The following is a 19,718-nucleotide window of genomic DNA, read 5'->3' as shown; positions in this document are numbered from 1 at the left end:
ACATTACTGTTCATATTGACACCAGCTATTTAACCCACAGAAGGAAAAAAGAACATCTTCATCATATCTTTATTTTCTTCCTAATTAATTGCATCACTATGCCTAATACCAGAAAAGGCCTGTTAAACCCAATAAGAATTTTTTCTTCTATTCAGAAAAGTAAGTGCTAGGCCTTGGTTATACTACAGCCAACTATGGATTTATTTAATATTTTAAAATTCATGCCAGTTATACACAACAGGAAGTCCCCCAAAGTATTAGCATTTGCCTAACTCCATTTGTTAACCATATTTGTTCCCTTTATGTGATCAGGTGTGAACATTAATTATTGTCATTTTTTTTTTGGTCCACTGATTGGAAGGAAGACATGTATTAGAATCTAACAGAGAGCATCTACAGCTTAAATTCTAAATGAGCATACTGAAAAAGAATAATGTCTCCAAACAGAATAAAGAGATTAAATATTAATCTGAAAATTAACTTAGTTTCTTAGTAGAGGCCATACACTTTGTGAATGTGGGCATTTGGTGATGTATTGCCTAGGTCTGCCAGCCGTAATTTTGTATTATACCTTATTTCAAACTCTCTGAGCTAGACAGCTTAGACAACAATTTGATCTATTTGAGGTCTTTCAAAATCCTCCTGTGATTTTTAACCATTTTTCTTTCATGAACTTACTGTATGATAAGTTGTTTTTCAGAGGTTTGGGCCCAATTCCCAGGGTACCGTAGCCAGTTCGTAGAGAGAGTTGCTGTTTACAACAAGATAATAAACAGTGGTCCCTGTTTGTGAATGCTTTCCCATAAAGTCTGTAAACCAAAGATGAAACTGAAGAATAGTCACAAGAAAAATTTAGAATTCTCCTCACACACATTGGTTAAAAAACCCCAACCAACCAAAAAAAAAAAAAACCAAACCAAAATTAAAACAAACCAAAAACCAAAAACCAAACCAAACCAAACAAAAAAATAAAAACAAAACAAACAAAAAGAACCCTGAAAGAAGCTGTGATTCAAAGTTCATTAATTCATTAAATGTGTTTATAAATTCAATTTCTTGGCGACTTCTGTGATTTTTGTATCACACGGGCCAAAGGATAACAGAATGATCACAGAGGGGAAGGCTTAAATCTGGCTATGCTTTGATGAGCCTTTAGTAGGCAAATGCAACAAGCAGCTAAAGTTCTGCAAGAGAATCGGGATTACAGTCATAATACTATAGAGAAAATTTACTTCTGCTGAAGAAATGAATGCTATACTGACATGACTACAGCCTTTAAAGATCAGAGACAATGATCAGGAACGCCACATTTTCTTAGAGAAGAAAATAGCAAAGCAATTTAAAATGCACTTCTTCAGCAGTTTTCTGTATGATTATGTCTCGTAATAAGAGCTCAATAGTGTTTGAATTCAGACTTTTTTGTGACCTAATATATTTCATACAGCTTGGGTCCCTGACACCACATATTAGCAGTGATTTTATCTTTCTTTTGGTTATATGTGGTCTTCTTCAATACACAGGTGTTTGACAGTCATTACTGTAGGATAAGAACATCTAATATTAGTGTACCAAGTGATACAAATTAATCTATTTTAATTTTGTTCTGCCACCCTTGCTTCAAAGTGTGTATGACCTGTTTCCTCTTGATAAATTAAAGATACCTACATATAAATTTTGCTATGTATTTCCATTAAAGCAAGCGAAGTAAAGAGAAAAGCCTTGCACCTGAAGCAGAAACTTGCTGCAGTGTAAAATGGTCATTGTTTCTTGTGGGATTTCATTCCACTGTATTGGGTCTGTCCACTGAAGCTGTCAGGTCCCTCTCCAGACAAACTATATTTATGGTAGACTTCACTATAGGGACAAAGAAGCAGAATTATCAACCCGCCTTCATGAAGAACTTGGTGTTTTTAATACCCTGAATCATTAAGCACCTTCAGATAAGGGTGAGATGTTGAACTTGACTGATGCACCTCGAGACAGGCTTCTTGCTCTCCTACATCAGGAGCAGCCAGCATTATGGAGGAGTTGCACTGCAGCACCTTGTCAACGACTTTCCCGTGCAGTGAGTGTGTATGGCCTTGCCCATACAGAAATGAGGATATAACTGATGGTGGATCATCATTCACCATAACCAAAGGACACGTACTTGTGCCTCAGAGATGTTTACATACTCTTAATTTGTCATTTAAAGTAAGTTTTTAATTAAAAAAACAAATTTTACTTCTTCAGTAAGACCTTAAAAGGCAATCCTCCAAAAAGCATTTCATTTAGGTTTGATAGGAGTTAGTACATGTTAAATAGGAACTAGCTATTAAGAGATACAGAAGCAGAAAAAGAATTAGAAGACCATTATATATTCCCTACACCTAAATAAATGTATTTAAAATAACTATGCTACTTTAGCAACGTAACTGATTCATTAGATCTAAATTAAATACCTGTAGTATAAAACAAAACTTAAAATATTGCCCATTTTAATATAGTACACTCTCATTTACACACTACAGTGGACACATTTAGTGGAATAGGCAAATAGCAGAAGTTAGCCATTTAAATATTTAATGCCTCTGCACATTAAATAAAACTGTCTGCAACATATATTTTGTAGTGATTTATTTGCAATTCAGATGTTATCTCTAGATGTATATAAAACTGTTGTCTGATAACAATTTTAGAAATTATAATAAAACAGAAAATTGTAGCAATTCATTTATGTTAATTTACTGACACTATAAATTCTTCAGGGCAGTAGCCATAAATACACTTTCTTGCATAAAACTAGAACCTATTTTGGTACCTAACAGATCAAAGTTAATGACAGAAACACTAACTAGGATTTATATTTCGATGGATTTTTGTTTGGTTGTTTTTTTTCTCCTACTTTTTCTATTTTGAAATACATTATGGAACAATATGTGCCCTTCAAAAAAATTTTTCAGTATAAAAAGTGATTTTATGTATTCATCATTAAGATGCCTTAAAGGACCTAATTTCCGGGAAATGGATGCTTCGCAATTTTAAAAAGTCAAGCCTTTTCAAAATATTTCATAAAAACAGATAACTTCACTAAGTATTTTTAGTGATCTCAGGGATACAGTATTTCATATTTTAATTTTAGGATTTGTTTTTGTTTTTGCAGCAGGTTATAGGATTCTTTTAAATGTTAATTTTGCACCTTAGTTATTACATTTTGTTCTGGTTTTATTATAGCACTGGATACTGACTAATCACTTATGACAAGACTGTAAGACAACAATTTGCCTGCAGAAAGGGGGATGTATAGCAGCAAACAGAGAAGGGAATTATGACTTTTAGAAACATTATTTCCTCTCTTGCTTGCCCCTGGCTCTAAGGGGAGCACAAACCCCTACTGCTCTGTGCTGACAGCCAACTGTCAGGTTAGCTTATCTCAGATGGCCAATGTGTTGAGGGGATGAAGCCAAAGCCCTGCATGGCCCTGAGCATCGGCTGCCAATGCCCCATCAGGACAGGGACCAGTGGCCCCTCACGGGCTGCTGTCATCACTCTTCATCTTTTGCTGTGACCTGCAGTAACACTAGCCCATGCCAGGAAGCAAGCCCTCAAGTCTCCCTTATTTTCCTGCTTGGTGGGGATAAGAGCATTTGACAATCCTGTTGGGTGATTATGCCACTGAAACCAGTATTGAGCCCTCAATCTGGTAGCCAAACAGTGCAAAACAATCAAACCACTACTCCGTTACTGAGCTGTAGCTATACTGGACACATGGGCCAAAGAACCTCTTTTGTAATTCCTGTGAGCAAATTCACCAGAGGTGGGGCTCTCCCTGAATTCTCAGTTGCCATAAGGAGATGAAAGGGAGCTTGGTACAAATAAATGGCTTGTGTTGCACCGACAGACATGTCAAACTTTGAAAACTTCATGCTCTAGACAGCCTTGCCTTGCTGCTAATTGCTATGTTTTTCTTTAAAAAGTGAAGATTCTAACCTTTTACTTGACAGATATGTGGGCAAAATGCCACATAATATTTTGAAAGCTTATCTATAGTCTGCTGTTTACGAATCTTGTTTATGTTAGAGCTCACATACGAGTATACAAATGAAAAGGGTTAGCAGGAACAAAACTAGATGGTTGGTTTCAAATAGATGGGTAAGCTAGCAAAGAAAGGTTTTCACCTACAGAAACTCTAAAGACGTTGCTCCCTTTTAAAAGGCAACCATGCAAATGTAACACTTGACAGATTTTTTTATTATCATCATTTATTCCTAGTTGTGTCCCGAACTTTTGGGATGGGGAGCAGAGACAGTTTCATTACCTGTTTTGGGTTTGGTGGTTGGGTTTTTTTGTTTCATTTTGGTTTTTTTTCTTTCTAATCTTCTGAAATTGCAGCTAGGAGAGAGTAAATGGGATTCCATTTCTCTGAAAGGTTTAGCAACAGAATTGTTTACAGTGTTGCAATCAGTCATGTTTAAAGTAGAGCTACTAACTGCATAACTAAATAAGGGAATACTTTGGAAACAAAAGGGTTGCATAACAGGTAAATTTAGCTTGTAGAATCTTTAGTATGCAATGTATAAGAAATTTCATACACCCTTGGGAGAGTTTGCAGTTTTGTCAGTGGGTGCAAAATGCTAGCTTCGAAAAACTAAAATGAGAAAAATATGGAAATAACTAACTACCAGAAATCTGGCTTAATTCCTTTGTTGTTGTTGTTGTTGTTATTATTGGTTTTGTTGACAGTATGAATTTTATCTTCTGCAAATTTATACACACAGATTACTTGGCACTTATAGTTCAGGCTTATTCTCTTCAGGAAACTGAACTTTGATTTCCAACTGCACTCTGAAATCAAAACTTTCAAGAAAATATCTTCATCCCATCTGGGGAGAAATTGTAAGAATGATGGCAGAGGTGAATTTCTGTGGCTCAGGACTATGTAGTACTTCAAATGTAAATTATTTTGGAGTTTTTCTGAAACCCTTCTTTTTCTACCAATACTTGAAGGTGGCAGCATCAGCTCTGAAGACACTGGTCTTCCTTCACAATAAAATTGCTGGACGGGTTTTTGAGCAAGCTGGTCTAGTGGAAGGTGTTGCTGCCCATGGCAAAGGGTTAGAAGCAAATGACCTTTAGGGTCCCTTCTAGCCCAAATAACTCTGTGATTCTGTGATTTTGGTTTCTCCAATTCTGTCCTTTATCAGTACTCTATCAGTACTTCTATCTGCACAATGTCAGTCACTTAGCCAGATCTTTGAGCTGGATCTGCTTCTACTTTATCCTTAAAGCAAGCACTGTTAGCACTCCCAGGGAAGTTTTAAACCCTGAAGATAAAATTTTACCCCAAAAAAACTTGATAAAGTGTCCAAAGTGAGAGAGAATAGAAAAGGTGTAGATGAACATCCACTGGCTCATGCTGATATGAGACAGCAGGTCTGCTTTTCCATGTATGGTCCCTGTCCAGCAGCTCTGAAGGTTTCCAAACTATATACAGTACCCTCCCCAAGCCCAAGAGAACATTTTCTTTCCTTCCCCTCTAAGACTCAAATAGTAGTTCTGTTCCCTTCCTTTATTAGCACTTATTGGAGTTTTTTCTCACTCTTGATTTTGTTTTGATTGGGTTTTTTTCCCCTTCCCCCTTATCCTTTTTTTATCCTGCATTTCCATAAGTTTCTTCACTTGAGCATTCTCAGAGAAGGCACAATCTCCTCCTTTCCAGAGTGCAGCCTAAACCAAAGGGGAATGAGACAACAAACATCTGTCCTATCCTGCCACATAATCTTTAAAGGACATAGAAGATATTAACCTACGATAACTGTAGACAAACTAAATCCCATCTACTAAGTCGAGTATTTAATAAAATTTAATTATGTTTATAAATTTCTAAAAAAAATACTTCAGTCATTATATTAATGATGGGTGTATGTGTTCTCATCTCTAACAAACTTGTCCCAAATAACTCACAAAACAGATTTTCATCAGTAAAGTACTTCATTATTCAGTGAAGCAAAACACAGTGTTGATCTCTATAGGGTTTAATGCAATTTACCATGAAAACAAAACTTGCCAGGTTTAAGAAAAATCCATACAATATTTGCTTCAGAAAAGTTTCCAAATGCTTCAGAGAATATCCTTTAGTTGAAAATGCAAATATTTCCTATTCTATGTTACAAAAATCTAATGTCTACATTTACACAATATATTCCTATCTCATTGGTACAAGCAGCGCGCACATTATGTTATCATGCCAAGTCATATCATATGATCATTTCACTGTGCCAAATCATAACCCCAGAATTGGCACCATGTTATAATAAAATGGCTTAAATAGTTTAGTTTTTAATGTTTTAGTTTTTTAAATCAGGCTATGCAGGTAAAAAACAGCCCCCTTGACCATTATCTGAATCTGTCTGTCTCTCCATTATTTTGCCCAGCAACTCTGTGACCTAATGGACAATTTCAATCAGATTTGTGAGTGAAATAAACATTTCAAAGGTGGTTGTAGTTTAAATTTCATTTCAGTGGGTGGGTGTGTATGGGAGATAAAATGATACCCTGAGAGAAGGAGAAGTAGCTGTTCTACCTTTCCAGGCAGCTGCTGCCTGGCCCAGCAGCATGTCCCTCTCAGCCAGCCACTCGTATCTGCAGGGTAACCATCAGACACAGGAGGAATCTGGTAGTAGTGGCAGAGGAAAATTAAAAGACACACCTGTAGGAAACTGGTTTTCAATGTTTCAATTGCTCTTAAAGAAATTGCTTTTTAAAAAAAAAACTCATTAAGAAGACCTCTACTTAGTCTTTTTGCATCACGCTGGGCTTGATCTCAGTGTGTCCTGTTTTCATTGTAATAAAACAAGCAAAAAATGTTTCTGGATTTTATGATAAAATCATCAAATAACGTGGCTGAAAAGAGGAATGAGAATACAAGTCCTAAGACCTTACCTGTGGCCCTAAAGTCACCCTTCCTGTAATCCTTATGAATCATTGTGTGCGTTTGTTTGTTTGCATTTCCAAAATGACATAGGTACAACTGTAAACATAATATCCCCAGCTAGAGATAAACTGTAGGTATCAACTCTTTTAGTGACAATCTCAGGCTTAGCTCCCACTTACTAATTCTCTTTGCCTGAAGCCTTTTAAACTGCCCTGTGCCCTGCTTTGGTGTCCTTTTCCTACTCCTCTCTCTTCTTGGCCCCTGTCCTCCCATTAGTACACTAAGATCATTTGCAGACACTTACCCTCTCTTGCCTTTACCTACTGCACTATTATTTTATATTCCCTTTCTCAGCAACTGTCTCTTCTGTGTCTTGCTGGTGTGAACTCACAATTAAATTGACATAAAACTGCTCACATACAGAGTGACAAAAGTAATTTTACCTGTTGTTCTATTACTATTTTGAAACAATATTATAAAGAGAAGAAATGTCCTTTTAACCTATGTAAGTTGTACTACTTTGCTATTATGAAACGAAATTTATGAATCAAATCAGTGGAAAGGTTTCTATTGATTTCATTGAGCTTCTGGACAGTACTTCTCTCACATTTCTCTAGATGTCATATAATTTCTATTTTTAATTGTCATTTTAACAAATTTTATACTACTGGTACTAAAAGTAAAGCTTGCTACATCATAATTCCTTGAAAACCTTTTTAGTCTTTTTAAAAGAGAAACAATTTTGTATGTTTTAATCCTCAGACATAGTAACTGATCTTAATGACTGCATATTTTTAACAGTTCATTTACCTCGTTTTCAGATTCTATAAGAATGCTTGATGACTACCACTTAGTTAGATGCTTTTTGCTCTTTAAGAACCTCACCACTGACACCCCAGTACACACCCACATCTCATCTTTGTTACTAAGAAAAAGTTGACCTGAGGAAATGAGTTTGTTTCATTTATTATGAGTACCTAGAGTATAGAAATATAATTTCTCTGTGTTTTTTTCTTTTATAACTGGTTAACCAATAGGCCCAGCAGTTTTGTAAGGCTTGTTCATATTGGTAAAGCATATGTTTATTTATTAGCAGATAATTCATTCTCTTATATATGGATTCCTTGTTCCTCATATTTGCTCCTTGGACTTTCTAATTTTACTTCTTTCTATTGTTTTCAAGGTGATTGGATTTGGGCTTTCCCAATGATACATTTTAGGCTCAAATAACCTAAATACTGAACCTTGACATTTAACTATATTGATCTGTTCCTTGCCTCCCTATTTTCTTTTAGTTGTTTAGGGATATTTGTTCTGAGACTTCTGTGCTATGCTTAAGCATCCTCCACACCGAGACTAAAGATTTTCATTTCAACACTTCTGACTGAGAGTGTTTCTTATTTATTTCCATTTTTTGGGTGTTTTTTTGTTTTTTTTTTTTTTTTAATGTAGAAAGGTTTACCTGTCTGTCCTTGCTGAGAATAAAATAATAAAGAACTGGATTTTACCATGAACACTTGCCCAAAAAAGACTCAATACTGTTCTGTTTGCAATAAATCAGCATTTTTTTAAAAAATTTAATTTGGAGATGTGTTCTGTTACTATCTGTTATTTTGGTTGAGGTCAAATATAGCCTCCAATAAACAAACATTTAAGTATTGAAAAGTAGTATTCCAAAGCATAACTTAACTGCTTCATATATAATGAATTGCTAGGGCTGTTATATTGGACTTTGCTTCACTGTTGAACTTCTCCTATATGTGTTTTTCTTGACTGTCAGATAGTGTAAGCCTTCTGTGTATTTCTGTTATTAAAGATTTGCATTTCATCTATGTATTAGTCTCTCCACAGTCCAGCTTTCACACCAAGCTGTTAATAAGCACTTTTAATTTTGTTTTTATTTTGTTTCACTTTTTCAGCAATAAATATACACTATATATTCAATATATAGTGACATGGCACAGCATATTGTTGGAATGCATTTGCATTACCTTCATACATTTCATTTTTGACTATGAATATATATAAAATTATGATGTCAGTCTAAGCTACCAAATATGTAGTGCTACAAATTTGACAGAAAAAGTATTTCAGATATACTGTAAAATCATGGTATAAATAAAATATTCATTATTTGCACAGGTGGATTAAAATCAATAAATGCCATTTTGTTGTTACAAACTGTCTGATGTAACAACCATCGGCCTGACAGAGGCATATATTCATATGCAGGCAGATTTTTTACGTGGCTCTTTCCAGTAAGGCACCTAAGTCTCTACTGGGTTTAAGAGCTACAATTTTTAAAGATGCCAAGATGATATGATTTCCAAGAAATCATTAGAAATAGCTAATAATCAGCCATATGTAAAAATGAGTACTAAAATGCTGCTCTGCTGAAGTTAACAGCAAAACCCACAGTGACTTGTAGAGCAAAGCATAGGAGTTTCATTTATCATCATCACCTGGCAGTCAGTCATAGGTTTGAAGATCCATTGCTAGTGCTTCAGATTTTATTTTTCCTCTAAGTATTCCATGCATGTTGTTGGTGTCAATGGGATGTTGTAAGCTGCAAGATGTTTGATAAAAAAGGCAGATTTTACAAGCAAAGACTCCAGTTACTTGTATAAAGGGTTATACAGTTTTTCTCTTAATTCAGAGTCCTGAGTACTTGTTTTACAAACTGCAGAGTGCCCTCAAATGTATTGACTTTATTGTGGAGTCAGAGTATTTATTGTGTAATGCTGAGTCATATATTAAAAAAAAAAAAAAGGTAATCACTAGGGTGGAGAAAAAAAGTGATGGAGACACTAGCCTCCTCAAAGAAAAAGGTCAAATTCATCCTGGGTTATGAGTTGGTTGTTTTTTTTTTTTAACGAAGTAAACCATGAGAAATATTGTCAGAAATATATTACATTGTATATGCCACCTTAAGACAAAACATTTTTTTTTATTCCTGCTCTGAAAGGAAACTAGAGTTACTATCTGTGTACACATTTAGGCAGAGTGTCTACCCCACAGTTTGTGTGTATATTTATATACCATGGGATGCATACACAAAGTATATACCCCAGATGCAGCAGTATCTCTAGCACGCTAGAGGGAGCCATTACATAATTGCGATGACCCTCCCCCCCCCCCTCCAATTAGCTGAACTGGCGTGAAAAAATCGCTGGACATTCTGAGGCGTCTTAAAGGTTTGGCAGAAAGCTATAGAATAAGGAGAGGAAAGCAGAGAACTCGAGTTACAGTCAAACGAGGTCTCCTGATAGCTCAGGGGCTTATGCTGCTGTTTGTTAAACTTTAAATATTGTGCTGCTTTTATAGGGAACTTCTCCAAATGTGACTTAGCCAAATACGCCAATTTTCATCAGCCAATCTGAAGCCCTCATGCAGAAAGCAAAGCCCATTTTGTAAACATATCCTTTATTTCGTCTGTCTGTCGCTCTCACATAGAAAGTTGGCACGTCTGAGAGTAGTGTTTTTCCCCTGCCACTAATATATGTATAGTTTATTTATACACTGCATTTTAACACAGCATTAGTTCTATAACGGTTAACAGCAGACTTGCTCTGTGTAGCAAACTATCCATTTCACAGCTACAAAGAGATCCTTAGGACGGGAAGATGGGTCTGGAAAGAACACTGATTTGAATTTATAAATTTGCCAGACTTTTTCCAAGTCAAATGATATTTATGGACATAATAACTCAGGGCTGAAGGTTATCTTACTGAGCAAGGCGAAGGAGCAGCTGCCTTAATTGAATCTTTTAAGAGATGCTCCTAAAATAATTCAGGAGCGTCTTATAAGTGCTACAGAGTATATTTTCCCTTTTTAAATTTATTTTTCTCTTTTTTTTTCCCCTTTCCCCCTAAATGATTCTTGCTACTTACACGCTGGTCACAAATGGCAGCTTCATGTCGGTACGCACGGGTCGAGACCGGCGCTCCGGCAATCCGAGCACGCACCTTTCCAGCCTCGGTCCTCCCCCCGCAACCACCGCCCCCGGCCGGGAGCCTCCTGCCGCGCCGCTTCGGGCGGGGAGAGGAGCGGAGAATGCTGCTGCGGCCCCCGGCCCCTCACCCGGGGCTGCCCCGCGCCGCGGCCCCGCGGGCAGGCGGGAGATACTCCCGCACTCGGGACCTGCCCCTCGGGGAGGGGAGACCCTCGCGGGGCGGCTCGGCAGGGCCGGGGCGGAGGTGACGGCGGGGGGTTGTCCTCAGCCACACACACCCCTCCCGACATGCATCCTCGGGTCGGCGAGTCCCCAAGGCGCTCGGGGACCGCGCAGCGGAGCCAAGTCCTCACCCTCGCAGCGCTTTGGGCGAGTTCGGGGGTGTCGCGCCCCCCTTCCTTTCCCACCTGTCAACACGGAAGACTTGTTAATACGTCTCAAAAAATAAATAAATAAGCGGGCGGGGGGGAGATGTAGATATAAATAAATAACTAACGCGGAGTCGGGAGCGGCCGGGGGGGTGGGGAGGGGGGGGCTGGTGGCGCTGCGAGGCGCGGCGGCGAGATCCCGCATCCCTCCCGCCCGGCCGGGCCGCTCGCGCGCTGCGCGTCCCCCTCCGAGCCGATCTAATCAATGACACCCAGCGCCCGCCGCAGCCACGCCCCCCACCCGCCCGCCGCCCGCCATTGGCCGGTGGAGGCTGGGGCCGGGCGCCGCCGCCGCCGCCGATTGGCTGGCGCTGAATCCGTATCAATGTTTAAGCCGCGGCGTGAGGTGAATAGCGGCAGTCGGAGAGTGGAGCTGGGCGAGTGCGGCGCGGCGCGGCGGCCCCGCGAGTGCTGCAGTGAGGGAGGCGAGGCGGAGAGGGGGGGGGGGGGGGGGGAGGAGAGAGAGGGAGAAAGAGAGAGAGAGCGAGAGCGAGCGAGCGAGCGCGCGAGGCAAAGCAAAGCGCGGCTCCAACTGTTGAATTTTCTCTGAATTCTCCACTTACCTGCGGGCGGCTGGTGAAATGGATCTGGTTTATCTGGGATCGGCGTTCGCTCCGCGTGCTGCCTGGCTAAGACTGGCGACCGTCTGTTTGCAAGGGGCCACCCATCAATGAGGCAGAGAAGAATATTTGTTTTTTCTTCTTTTTCGTTTGAAAGCCTCCCTACCACACGTTGCAGAATTAACTGTGTACTTTGGGTCCGGACTCAAATAAAGGAGAAAAAAACGGTGCAGAACTGAGACTCGGAACTAGATCTGTGAGCAATGTATTGGGAACCTATATTTTTATTGGGTTTTTTTCTTTTAATTTGAAAGATTTCTGATTTATTTCACACATAACACTGAGGAAAGGTGGTTAAAAACACTCAGCAAAGCAGGAATCAGACGCGCTTCTGTGCCAGTGAGTGGATAACAGCCTTGTTTTCCTGATCCTCAGTCTCCCGGAGAAAGAGGTATAGTAAAAGTGTAGCTGGATCCAACACCCCCCCTTCTTTTTTTTTTTTTTTCCTCTCTTCTTCCCTCCACCCTCTCCAAAATATAAATCTTATTAATTTTTTTCCTGTCTGTAGAGTGAGTCACAGAAGCGTTAGGAAGAAGCTGCAACTAATGCCTGTGAAGGGAGGAACATGAGGCGATAGTCAATGTGATTTGTTCCGCTGGATCTGACTCATCCAAGCAGATTGAAACACCTGCATTTCTGGATTTGACATTCATTTATTTCAGGTTGTTAAAAGAACTTGAAATAAAATTTTGCTACCCTTCCCCACTATTTACCTATACACTGTATCGCTGGGAAAGGTGTTTATCGGAGAGGGGGAACGCATCTGGCGTTGCCGCCGCTCTTCTCCCCTGTACCAAGATGCCCAGAGAGACTGTTAAAGCTTTGAAAGGACTGCAAAAAATGCGTCACACAGATCGCGGAATTGCATAGGTTTTAATGTAAGCGAATTAGTCGATTAAAAGATCTCCCACTTTATTCATAGCCAGGATTGTTTTTCCTCTTCTCCCTTCCCCTAAATGAAGAGGACTAGGTGGCAGTGTCATTGGAAGGAGACGTTGAATAGAAAGAAAAGAGAGGCACTTGATAGCGCAGCCCTGTGAATACATAGACTGTTTTCCTTTTAACGAGAGACTAAGAAAGAGAGTGTGTGTGTGTGCGTGTGTGGTGGTGGCTTTTCTTTCTCTCCCCCGCAGCCCCCCCTCCTCTCTCTTGCTCTTTTTTTTTTCTTTTTTTTTTTTTTTTTAATCTATGCGTCCAGCCATGGTTTGCCTGTTGCTTTCCTCTCGGCTGCAGAGAATAGCAAACTGGCATTAAACTGCATCGAGAAAGTGCAGCTCCTCAGACACGCATACGCACACACGCATAGATACACAGAGAGAAAGGATGTGGTAGTGGCGGCGGCTACTGGCCTGTCTTAAAGAAACCCAAATGTGCTGCTGATAGAGCACGGCCTGAGCTTTCTCTCAAAATACAATTTTACTGTTAATGATGAAGGTCAACTGGTGGGTTTCTTAATTTTTTCGCCCCAAAAGGACGAGTGGGAGGCTGGTAGTAGAAGGAGAGAAAGGAAACTACAAATCCGAACACTAGTTTTTGCGGGGGGGGGTGGTGTTTGGGTTTTTTTGTTTGTTTGTTTTTTCATGTGTTTTGTTTTCCCCTCTTGCCCTGCAGTCCTCGCTCCCACTCCCTTTGATTCGGGAAGGAAACAGTGAGGGTGTACGAGACAGAGAGGGGGGAAATACCGATGGCAGCGAGATGCAGCCCTCCGCCGCAAGCAATGCAAGATTAGATCTCTAAATGCAGCAAAACACTCCCTGAAAACCAACAACCCCGCGGTGCAATCAGACATTTCACTACCTCTCACTGCACACGAAGAGGGCTTCAACAAGCTGAGACTTTTTTTTTCCCTTCTGTCTCTCCTACCCCTCCACTCCATCAATCGCATCACAAGCGATGAGTAGCAAATAAGCTTTTCTATCTCTTGCTACAGACCTGTGACCACCCTCCTTTCCTATGTATATATAAATACACATATTTAAGAAAAATATTTTTGATTTAAAAAAAAACCACAAACAACTACTGCCACCTTTTTTTATTATTGTTATTATTTTTATTATCCTTTGTACATCTGCGGGGATTCAAGGATCAGGAACACATCGCCTGCTCGGAGGAGAAGATCTTTTACAAATTTTCTGATTTTTGAAACCCTCCCACTGCCAAAGTTGGACAGCCGAAGTAACTGCGAGGGGACTGCAATCACGGCAAGCTCTTGCTGAAACGCTGCCGAAGCTGTTCCCTCCCTCCCCTTAGCCCCCCCCGCACACGATTGATTCCTCCCTCTGAGCTACATGGTCTATTTGCTGCCTCCCATCCTGTGTCTCTGCAGACGTTTTAGAGCAACAGGTTCAGGAACTTGAAATATAGGGGTGGGGAGAGAGAAGGGAAAAAAAAAAAAAGAAAAAGAAGAAAAAAAAAAAAAAGAACCGTCGGAGGAGGAACAACCCCAGCGCAGGAGGCAAAGAACACGGGGACAACCCTGGTCGTCGCTGCAACCCCGGCCACCTCCACCCCCTGCTCGGGGATGTACCTTTCCATTTGTTGCTTCTTCTTTTTCTGGGCTCCTGCCCTGTCGCTAAAGAACCTGAATTACTCGGTGCCAGAGGAGCAGGGAGCGGGCACGGTCATCGGGAACATCGGACGCGATGCGCGGCTGGCGGCAGGCACGGGGGGAGGCGGGATGCTGCCTGCGGAGCGTGGCGCTCCCGGTGGCGGCCGCGGCCCCAAGTCCACCTTCCGGGTGCTGGAGAACTCAGCCCCGCACCTCCTGGACGTGGACGGGGAGAGCGGGCTGCTCTACACCAAGCAACGCATCGACCGTGAGGCGCTGTGCAGGCGCAGCGCCAAGTGCCAGTTGTCCCTCGAGGTGTTTGCCAACGACCAGGAGATCTGCATGATCAAAGTGGAGATTCAGGACCTGAATGACAACGCACCATCCTTTCCCTCTGACCAAGTAGATATGGACATCTCGGAAAATGCTGCACCAGGCACCCGCTTTCCCCTCACCAGCGCCCACGACCCAGATGCTGGGGACAATGGTCTGCGCACCTACTTGCTCACCCGTGATGACTATGGCCTCTTTTCCCTTGATGTGAAGTCCCGTGGTGATGGCACAAAGTTTCCAGAGCTGGTCATCCAGAAGCCATTAGACCGTGAGGAGCAGAGTCATCACACCCTGGTATTGACAGCACTGGATGGTGGCGACCCACCGCGTTCAGGCACGGTGCAGATCAATGTGCGCCTCATTGACTCCAATGACAACAGCCCCATCTTTGAGGCGGCCTCCTACGTGGTAGAGCTGCCGGAGAATGCACCCCTAGGCACTGCTGTCATCGACCTCAATGCCACTGATGCTGATGAGGGTACCAATGGAGAGGTGCTCTACTCCTTCAGTGGCTACGCGCCTGAACGCGTCCGTGACCTGTTTAGCATCGACCCACAGAGCGGCCTCATCCGTGTCAAGGGCAACCTGGACTATGAGGAGAGTGGCCTCATTGAGATTGATGTCCAGGCTCGGGACCTGGGGCCCAATCCCATCCCCGCTCACTGCAAGGTCACTGTCCGCCTCATTGACCGCAATGACAATGCTCCCACCATTGGCTTTGTCTCTGTTCGCCAGGGAGCACTGAGTGAGGCTGCCCCACCAGGCACCGTCATTGCCCTGGTGCGGGTCACTGACCGTGACTCGGGAAAGAACGGGCAGCTCCAGTGTCGGGTGCTGGGCGGTGGCGGCGGGCCCGGTGCCGTTCCTTTCACCCTGGAGGAGAACTATGACAACTTCTACACTGTGGTCACTGATCGACCTCTAGACCGTGAGGCACAAGACGAATACAATGTAACCATTGTGGCACGTGATGGGGGCAATCCCCCACTTAACTCCACCAAGTCATTTTCTGTTCGTATCCTTGATGAGAATGACAACCCACCCCACTTCAGCAAGAACCTTTATGTCTTACAGGTGCCTGAGAACAACATCCCTGGAGAGTATTTGGGCTCAGTCTTGGCCCAGGACCCTGACCTGGGCCAAAATGGGACAGTGTCTTACTCCATTTTGCCTGGGCATGTGGGAGATGTCTCTATCTACACCTATGTCTCTGTCAACCCTACAAATGGTGCTATCTATGCCCTGAGGAGCTTCAACTACGAGCAGACAAAGCACTTTGAGTTCCGTGTGCTGGCCAAAGACTCTGGTTCACCCCACCGCGAAAGCAACGCCACAGTGCGTGTTACTGTGCTCGATGTCAACGATAACGCACCCCTCATTGTCCTTCCTGCCCTCATCAATGACACTGCCGAGCTGCAGGTACCACGCAATGCCGGGGTGGGCTACCCTGTGGGGACCGTCCGCGCCCTGGACAGTGACTTTGGGGAGAGTGGGCGCCTCACATATGAGATTGTGGAAGGCAATGAGGAACATTTCTTTGAGATGGACCCCACTAGTGGTGAGATACGCACCTTGCATCCCTACTGGGAGGAGCTCAGCCCTGTGGCTGAACTGGTGGTAAAAGTCAGTGACCATGGCAAGCCCAGCCTCTCTGCAGTGGCCAAGCTCATAGTCAGGGCCTTGGCAGGGCCCCTGCCCGAGGCCGGTGAGCCGCAGGTGAACGGTGAGCAGCACCGGCGACCACACTGGGACTTGTCGCTGCCCCTTATCGTGACGCTGAGCACTGTCTCCATCATCTTGCTGGCTGCCATGATCACTATTGCTGTGAAGTGCAAGCGAGAGAACAAGGAGATCCGCACCTATAATTGTCGCATTGCTGAGTATAGCCACCCTCAGCTGGGAGGAGGGGGAGGCAGTGGCGGGGGAGGAGGAGGCAGTGGCAGTGGAGGGGGCAAGGGCAAGAAGAAGAAGATCAGCAAGAATGACATTATGCTGGTGCCCAGTGAGGGCGAGGACAGCCGGGGTCCCCTCAATGTTATGAATGTGGTGAGCAGCCCATCCCTGGCCACCTCACCCATGTACTTTGACTACCAGACCCGCCTGCCCCTCAGCTCTCCCAGGTCCGAGGTGATGTACCTGAAGCCCGCCTCCAACAACCTGACTGTACCCCAGGGACATGTGGGCTGCCACACCAGCTTCACAGGGCAAGGGACTAACGCCAGCGAGGCTCCCCCGAGCCGGATGTCCATAATTCAGGTAGGAGACTTTTAGAATACCCTGGATCTCACTTTAGACACTGGTTTAACTTTCCCTTCTGTCTGCAGTGAAATCTGCTGTAATGCACCACTGAAGGGACCAACACAAGTCACTAAAGAGAGGTGGACCTAATGAAAGTGGAACCAGATCACATCTGGTGGGTCTGGCTCTACTGTCACACCGATGTTTTCCATGTGATTCAAAAGCAAATACCCACTGAAACATACATAGTTGCAGCAGTGCCAAAGAGGTGCATGTGAGAGTGCGGACAGACTTTTAGTACATTTGGGGCACGCTGGTGTATTCTCCCAGAAGATTGTCAGACACAGGTGGGCACTTCCACAGATTTCACTTCTCTTTGGTTTGCTGTGGAGAATAGGGAGGGCATTTCTGAAGTGGTCATATTATCTGAGGTAAATAACAGGACAGGGGAGAAACTTTACACACTGAGGACATCTATTGCAACAGTGTATCATAGCCCTCCAATCTTATGTACAAATGTGAGCTATATTTCCAAGATGTATGGTTTAATTTTTTTAATTTCCTTCTTCAGAATATATATCCATAAATATATTTTTGATGGTATCATAGGGGCCTCATTGCCTCCTCCTCTCCCCCAAAACAACCTTCAGTGCTGAAAATTCTGCATAGTCAAATAGAAAGAAGATGTATGTGGTAATTCCCTCCTACCCCCAAATGTTAACAAAACTCACATCCTGTCATAAACCAGAAAAACAACTAGTCAGATTTCCAGTAGCCTGAGTCAATACTGATGATTGCTTTATAGCAAAAGACAGAGCTCTGTCTTTTACCAAAGTTCATTTAGAAATTATAGCTGGCTGCATTCTGCTGCCAGTTACATCCATACTGTCCTCTACTGACTTTTGCGAATGTGAGAAATGGCAGAACTTGGACCATTGGACATAGGGTGCTAATTAAAGAATGACTTAATTTTTAGCAGGTACTTTAAAGTCCAAGTTCAGAAGATTTATTTCAGAGCAGTGAACTTGCAGAGTGAAGATGAGGGCAGAATTTGGCTCCAGTTGATTTAATTTAAAGTATTACTTCATGATTAATGCAGCTTAATGTTCAAACACTACAGGTATGTTCCAAAGTGATTTTTAACGTTTGGATTGAAAGCAGGCTCTGGATAATGGCTATTAAATATATTTGAAATGTCATATCTCTTTTATCCTGTGGTTCTCCTAATATGCTGTTCTGAGTCATAGGGGAATGAGCTGAGTGTATCAGAAGCGACACAGACTCATTTTGTGTATGCAGCTAGTGAAAAAGAAGTCACACTGTAGTCACTCAGTGTACCTAAAGAAGATTCATAATACCTTGGAGTTATCATACCTTGTGATCTGTTGACACCAAGTGTTCTAGATGCCATCTGTATCTAATACTTTGAACTGAATAGAAATGGCCATCAGTAATTGGCACGTTAAAGAACCAAAATTCAAGTAACTGATGGCCTGTAAATGGAACATTTATAAGTGGGGGGGAAAAAAAGAAAAAAAAAAAAAGGCTGCCTGTACAAGGTCACTGCAAACTAATCCTCAACTCACTACCGAGTTGTGTCACAGAAACAATTCCATTTTACGCCTATCACGAATTTGTGTTGCTATCAATTAGGTGAGTGGAGCAATACTTAAAATCTGAAATTGATTTTAACAAAAAGTGACACTTTAGAAAAGAGTTTAGGTTAGGGCACAACCAGAGATAATTTGATTTATTATTCATGCTTTAAAAAACAAATAACTTTCAATGACACTTGTTTAAGTAATGTCAACTTTTTTTTACTGTAAAATGGAGTTGTCAGAATGCTAAAAAAAACTCCACATTTTTTTCCCTACTGACAAGCATAATAGTTAATAAAAGACAGAAAATTATAATTTCCTAGAACCATTTAATGTCTATATAAAGCAATTAATTAATGTATTGATGCTACTGAATAGTAAAGTTTCAATTGTAGTGTAAAATCCCTATGGAAAATATGATTCCTTTTTTTTACAGTGTTCACTGTATAATATCAATCATGATTATTTTTCCCCTGAGATCTATATAAAGCTAAAAGAGGAATTTCCTCCCTTAAAAAGTGTGTTGTGGTCTCTAAAAGAGTTTTCATTATAAGAACTGTGGAAAATGTTAACTGTAACTCCTCATAGCACATACTGGTACATCTAATATTGGTTTTGCTTTCCCTCAATATCTACACAGAGTGTTTTAGATGTTTAGATGTTTCAGTCAGTAGATTAGGAAGCATTCAGTTTTACCTAGTGAACAATGTGTTCAAACATACTTATTGATACTATACTTTGTAGTCATATTGGCAAAACATACACAGTATGAAACAGTGTTCTTGGTTTCTATTTAGAAATGGCTCAGATTTAAAGTAGCTAGATAGGAAAATTGATCATCTTCTCTATAGTTTTGCATTACTAAAATACATTTTGTATTCTCCATCGCCACATCTCTGGAGTAAATTTGATATAAAATTTGCATTTAGAATGTAGATACTATTTTATGTCTGGTCCTGTACTTCTGCCTCATGTATAATTTAAACTGCAGACTTAAGGAGAAATAGTAAAGGATCAGCCCTCTCTCTGGGTCTGCTGTATCCTTAATCACTCCAGGAAACCTGTGTCTGCATATGTAGATTGCACAG

General features: G+C 41.8%; 1 protein-coding gene and 1 long non-coding RNA gene across 14 annotated transcripts in view; one reads left to right on the top strand and one right to left on the bottom strand.

The window, feature by feature from the left end:
- The window catches only part of LOC113989185, a 69,100-nt gene extending 57,654 nt beyond the window's left edge, over window positions 1-11,446 (bottom strand). For 3 of the 4 annotated variants that reach the window (XR_003541164.2, XR_005563606.1, XR_005563607.1), the window contains exon 1: window positions 10,804-11,340. This is a non-coding gene — a long non-coding RNA (uncharacterized LOC113989185). Of the gene's footprint in view, window positions 1-10,803; window positions 11,341-11,361 lie in introns of those variants that run through there. The other variant, XR_005563605.1, reaches the window with a different exon arrangement.
- A 311-nt stretch (window positions 11,447-11,757) lies between these two features.
- The window catches only part of PCDH17 (protocadherin 17), a 92,515-nt gene continuing 84,554 nt past the window's right edge, over window positions 11,758-19,718 (top strand). For 4 of the 10 annotated variants that reach the window (XM_027740491.2, XM_039381529.1, XM_039381531.1 and 1 more), the window contains exons 1-3: window positions 11,759-12,304; window positions 12,422-12,575; window positions 13,525-17,050. In XM_027740491.2, coding sequence (XP_027596292.1) covers window positions 14,435-17,050 — 2,616 coding nt within the window. In that variant the 5' untranslated portion in view covers window positions 11,759-12,304; window positions 12,422-12,575; window positions 13,525-14,434. Of the gene's footprint in view, window positions 12,305-12,421; window positions 12,576-13,524; window positions 17,051-19,718 lie in introns of all 10 variants that reach the window. The other 6 variants (XM_027740493.2, XM_027740492.2, XM_027740487.2 and 3 more) reach the window with 4 other exon arrangements.

This window comes from Pipra filicauda, unplaced genomic scaffold (assembly GCF_003945595.2).
Source record: "Pipra filicauda isolate LSUMZ 115617 unplaced genomic scaffold, ASM394559v2 scaffold22_size4397567_pilon, whole genome shotgun sequence".
Lineage (NCBI taxonomy): Eukaryota > Metazoa > Chordata > Aves > Passeriformes > Pipridae > Pipra > Pipra filicauda.
The sequence above is the reverse complement of the archived record's forward strand: the minus strand, read 5'-3'. Positions and strand labels throughout refer to the sequence as shown.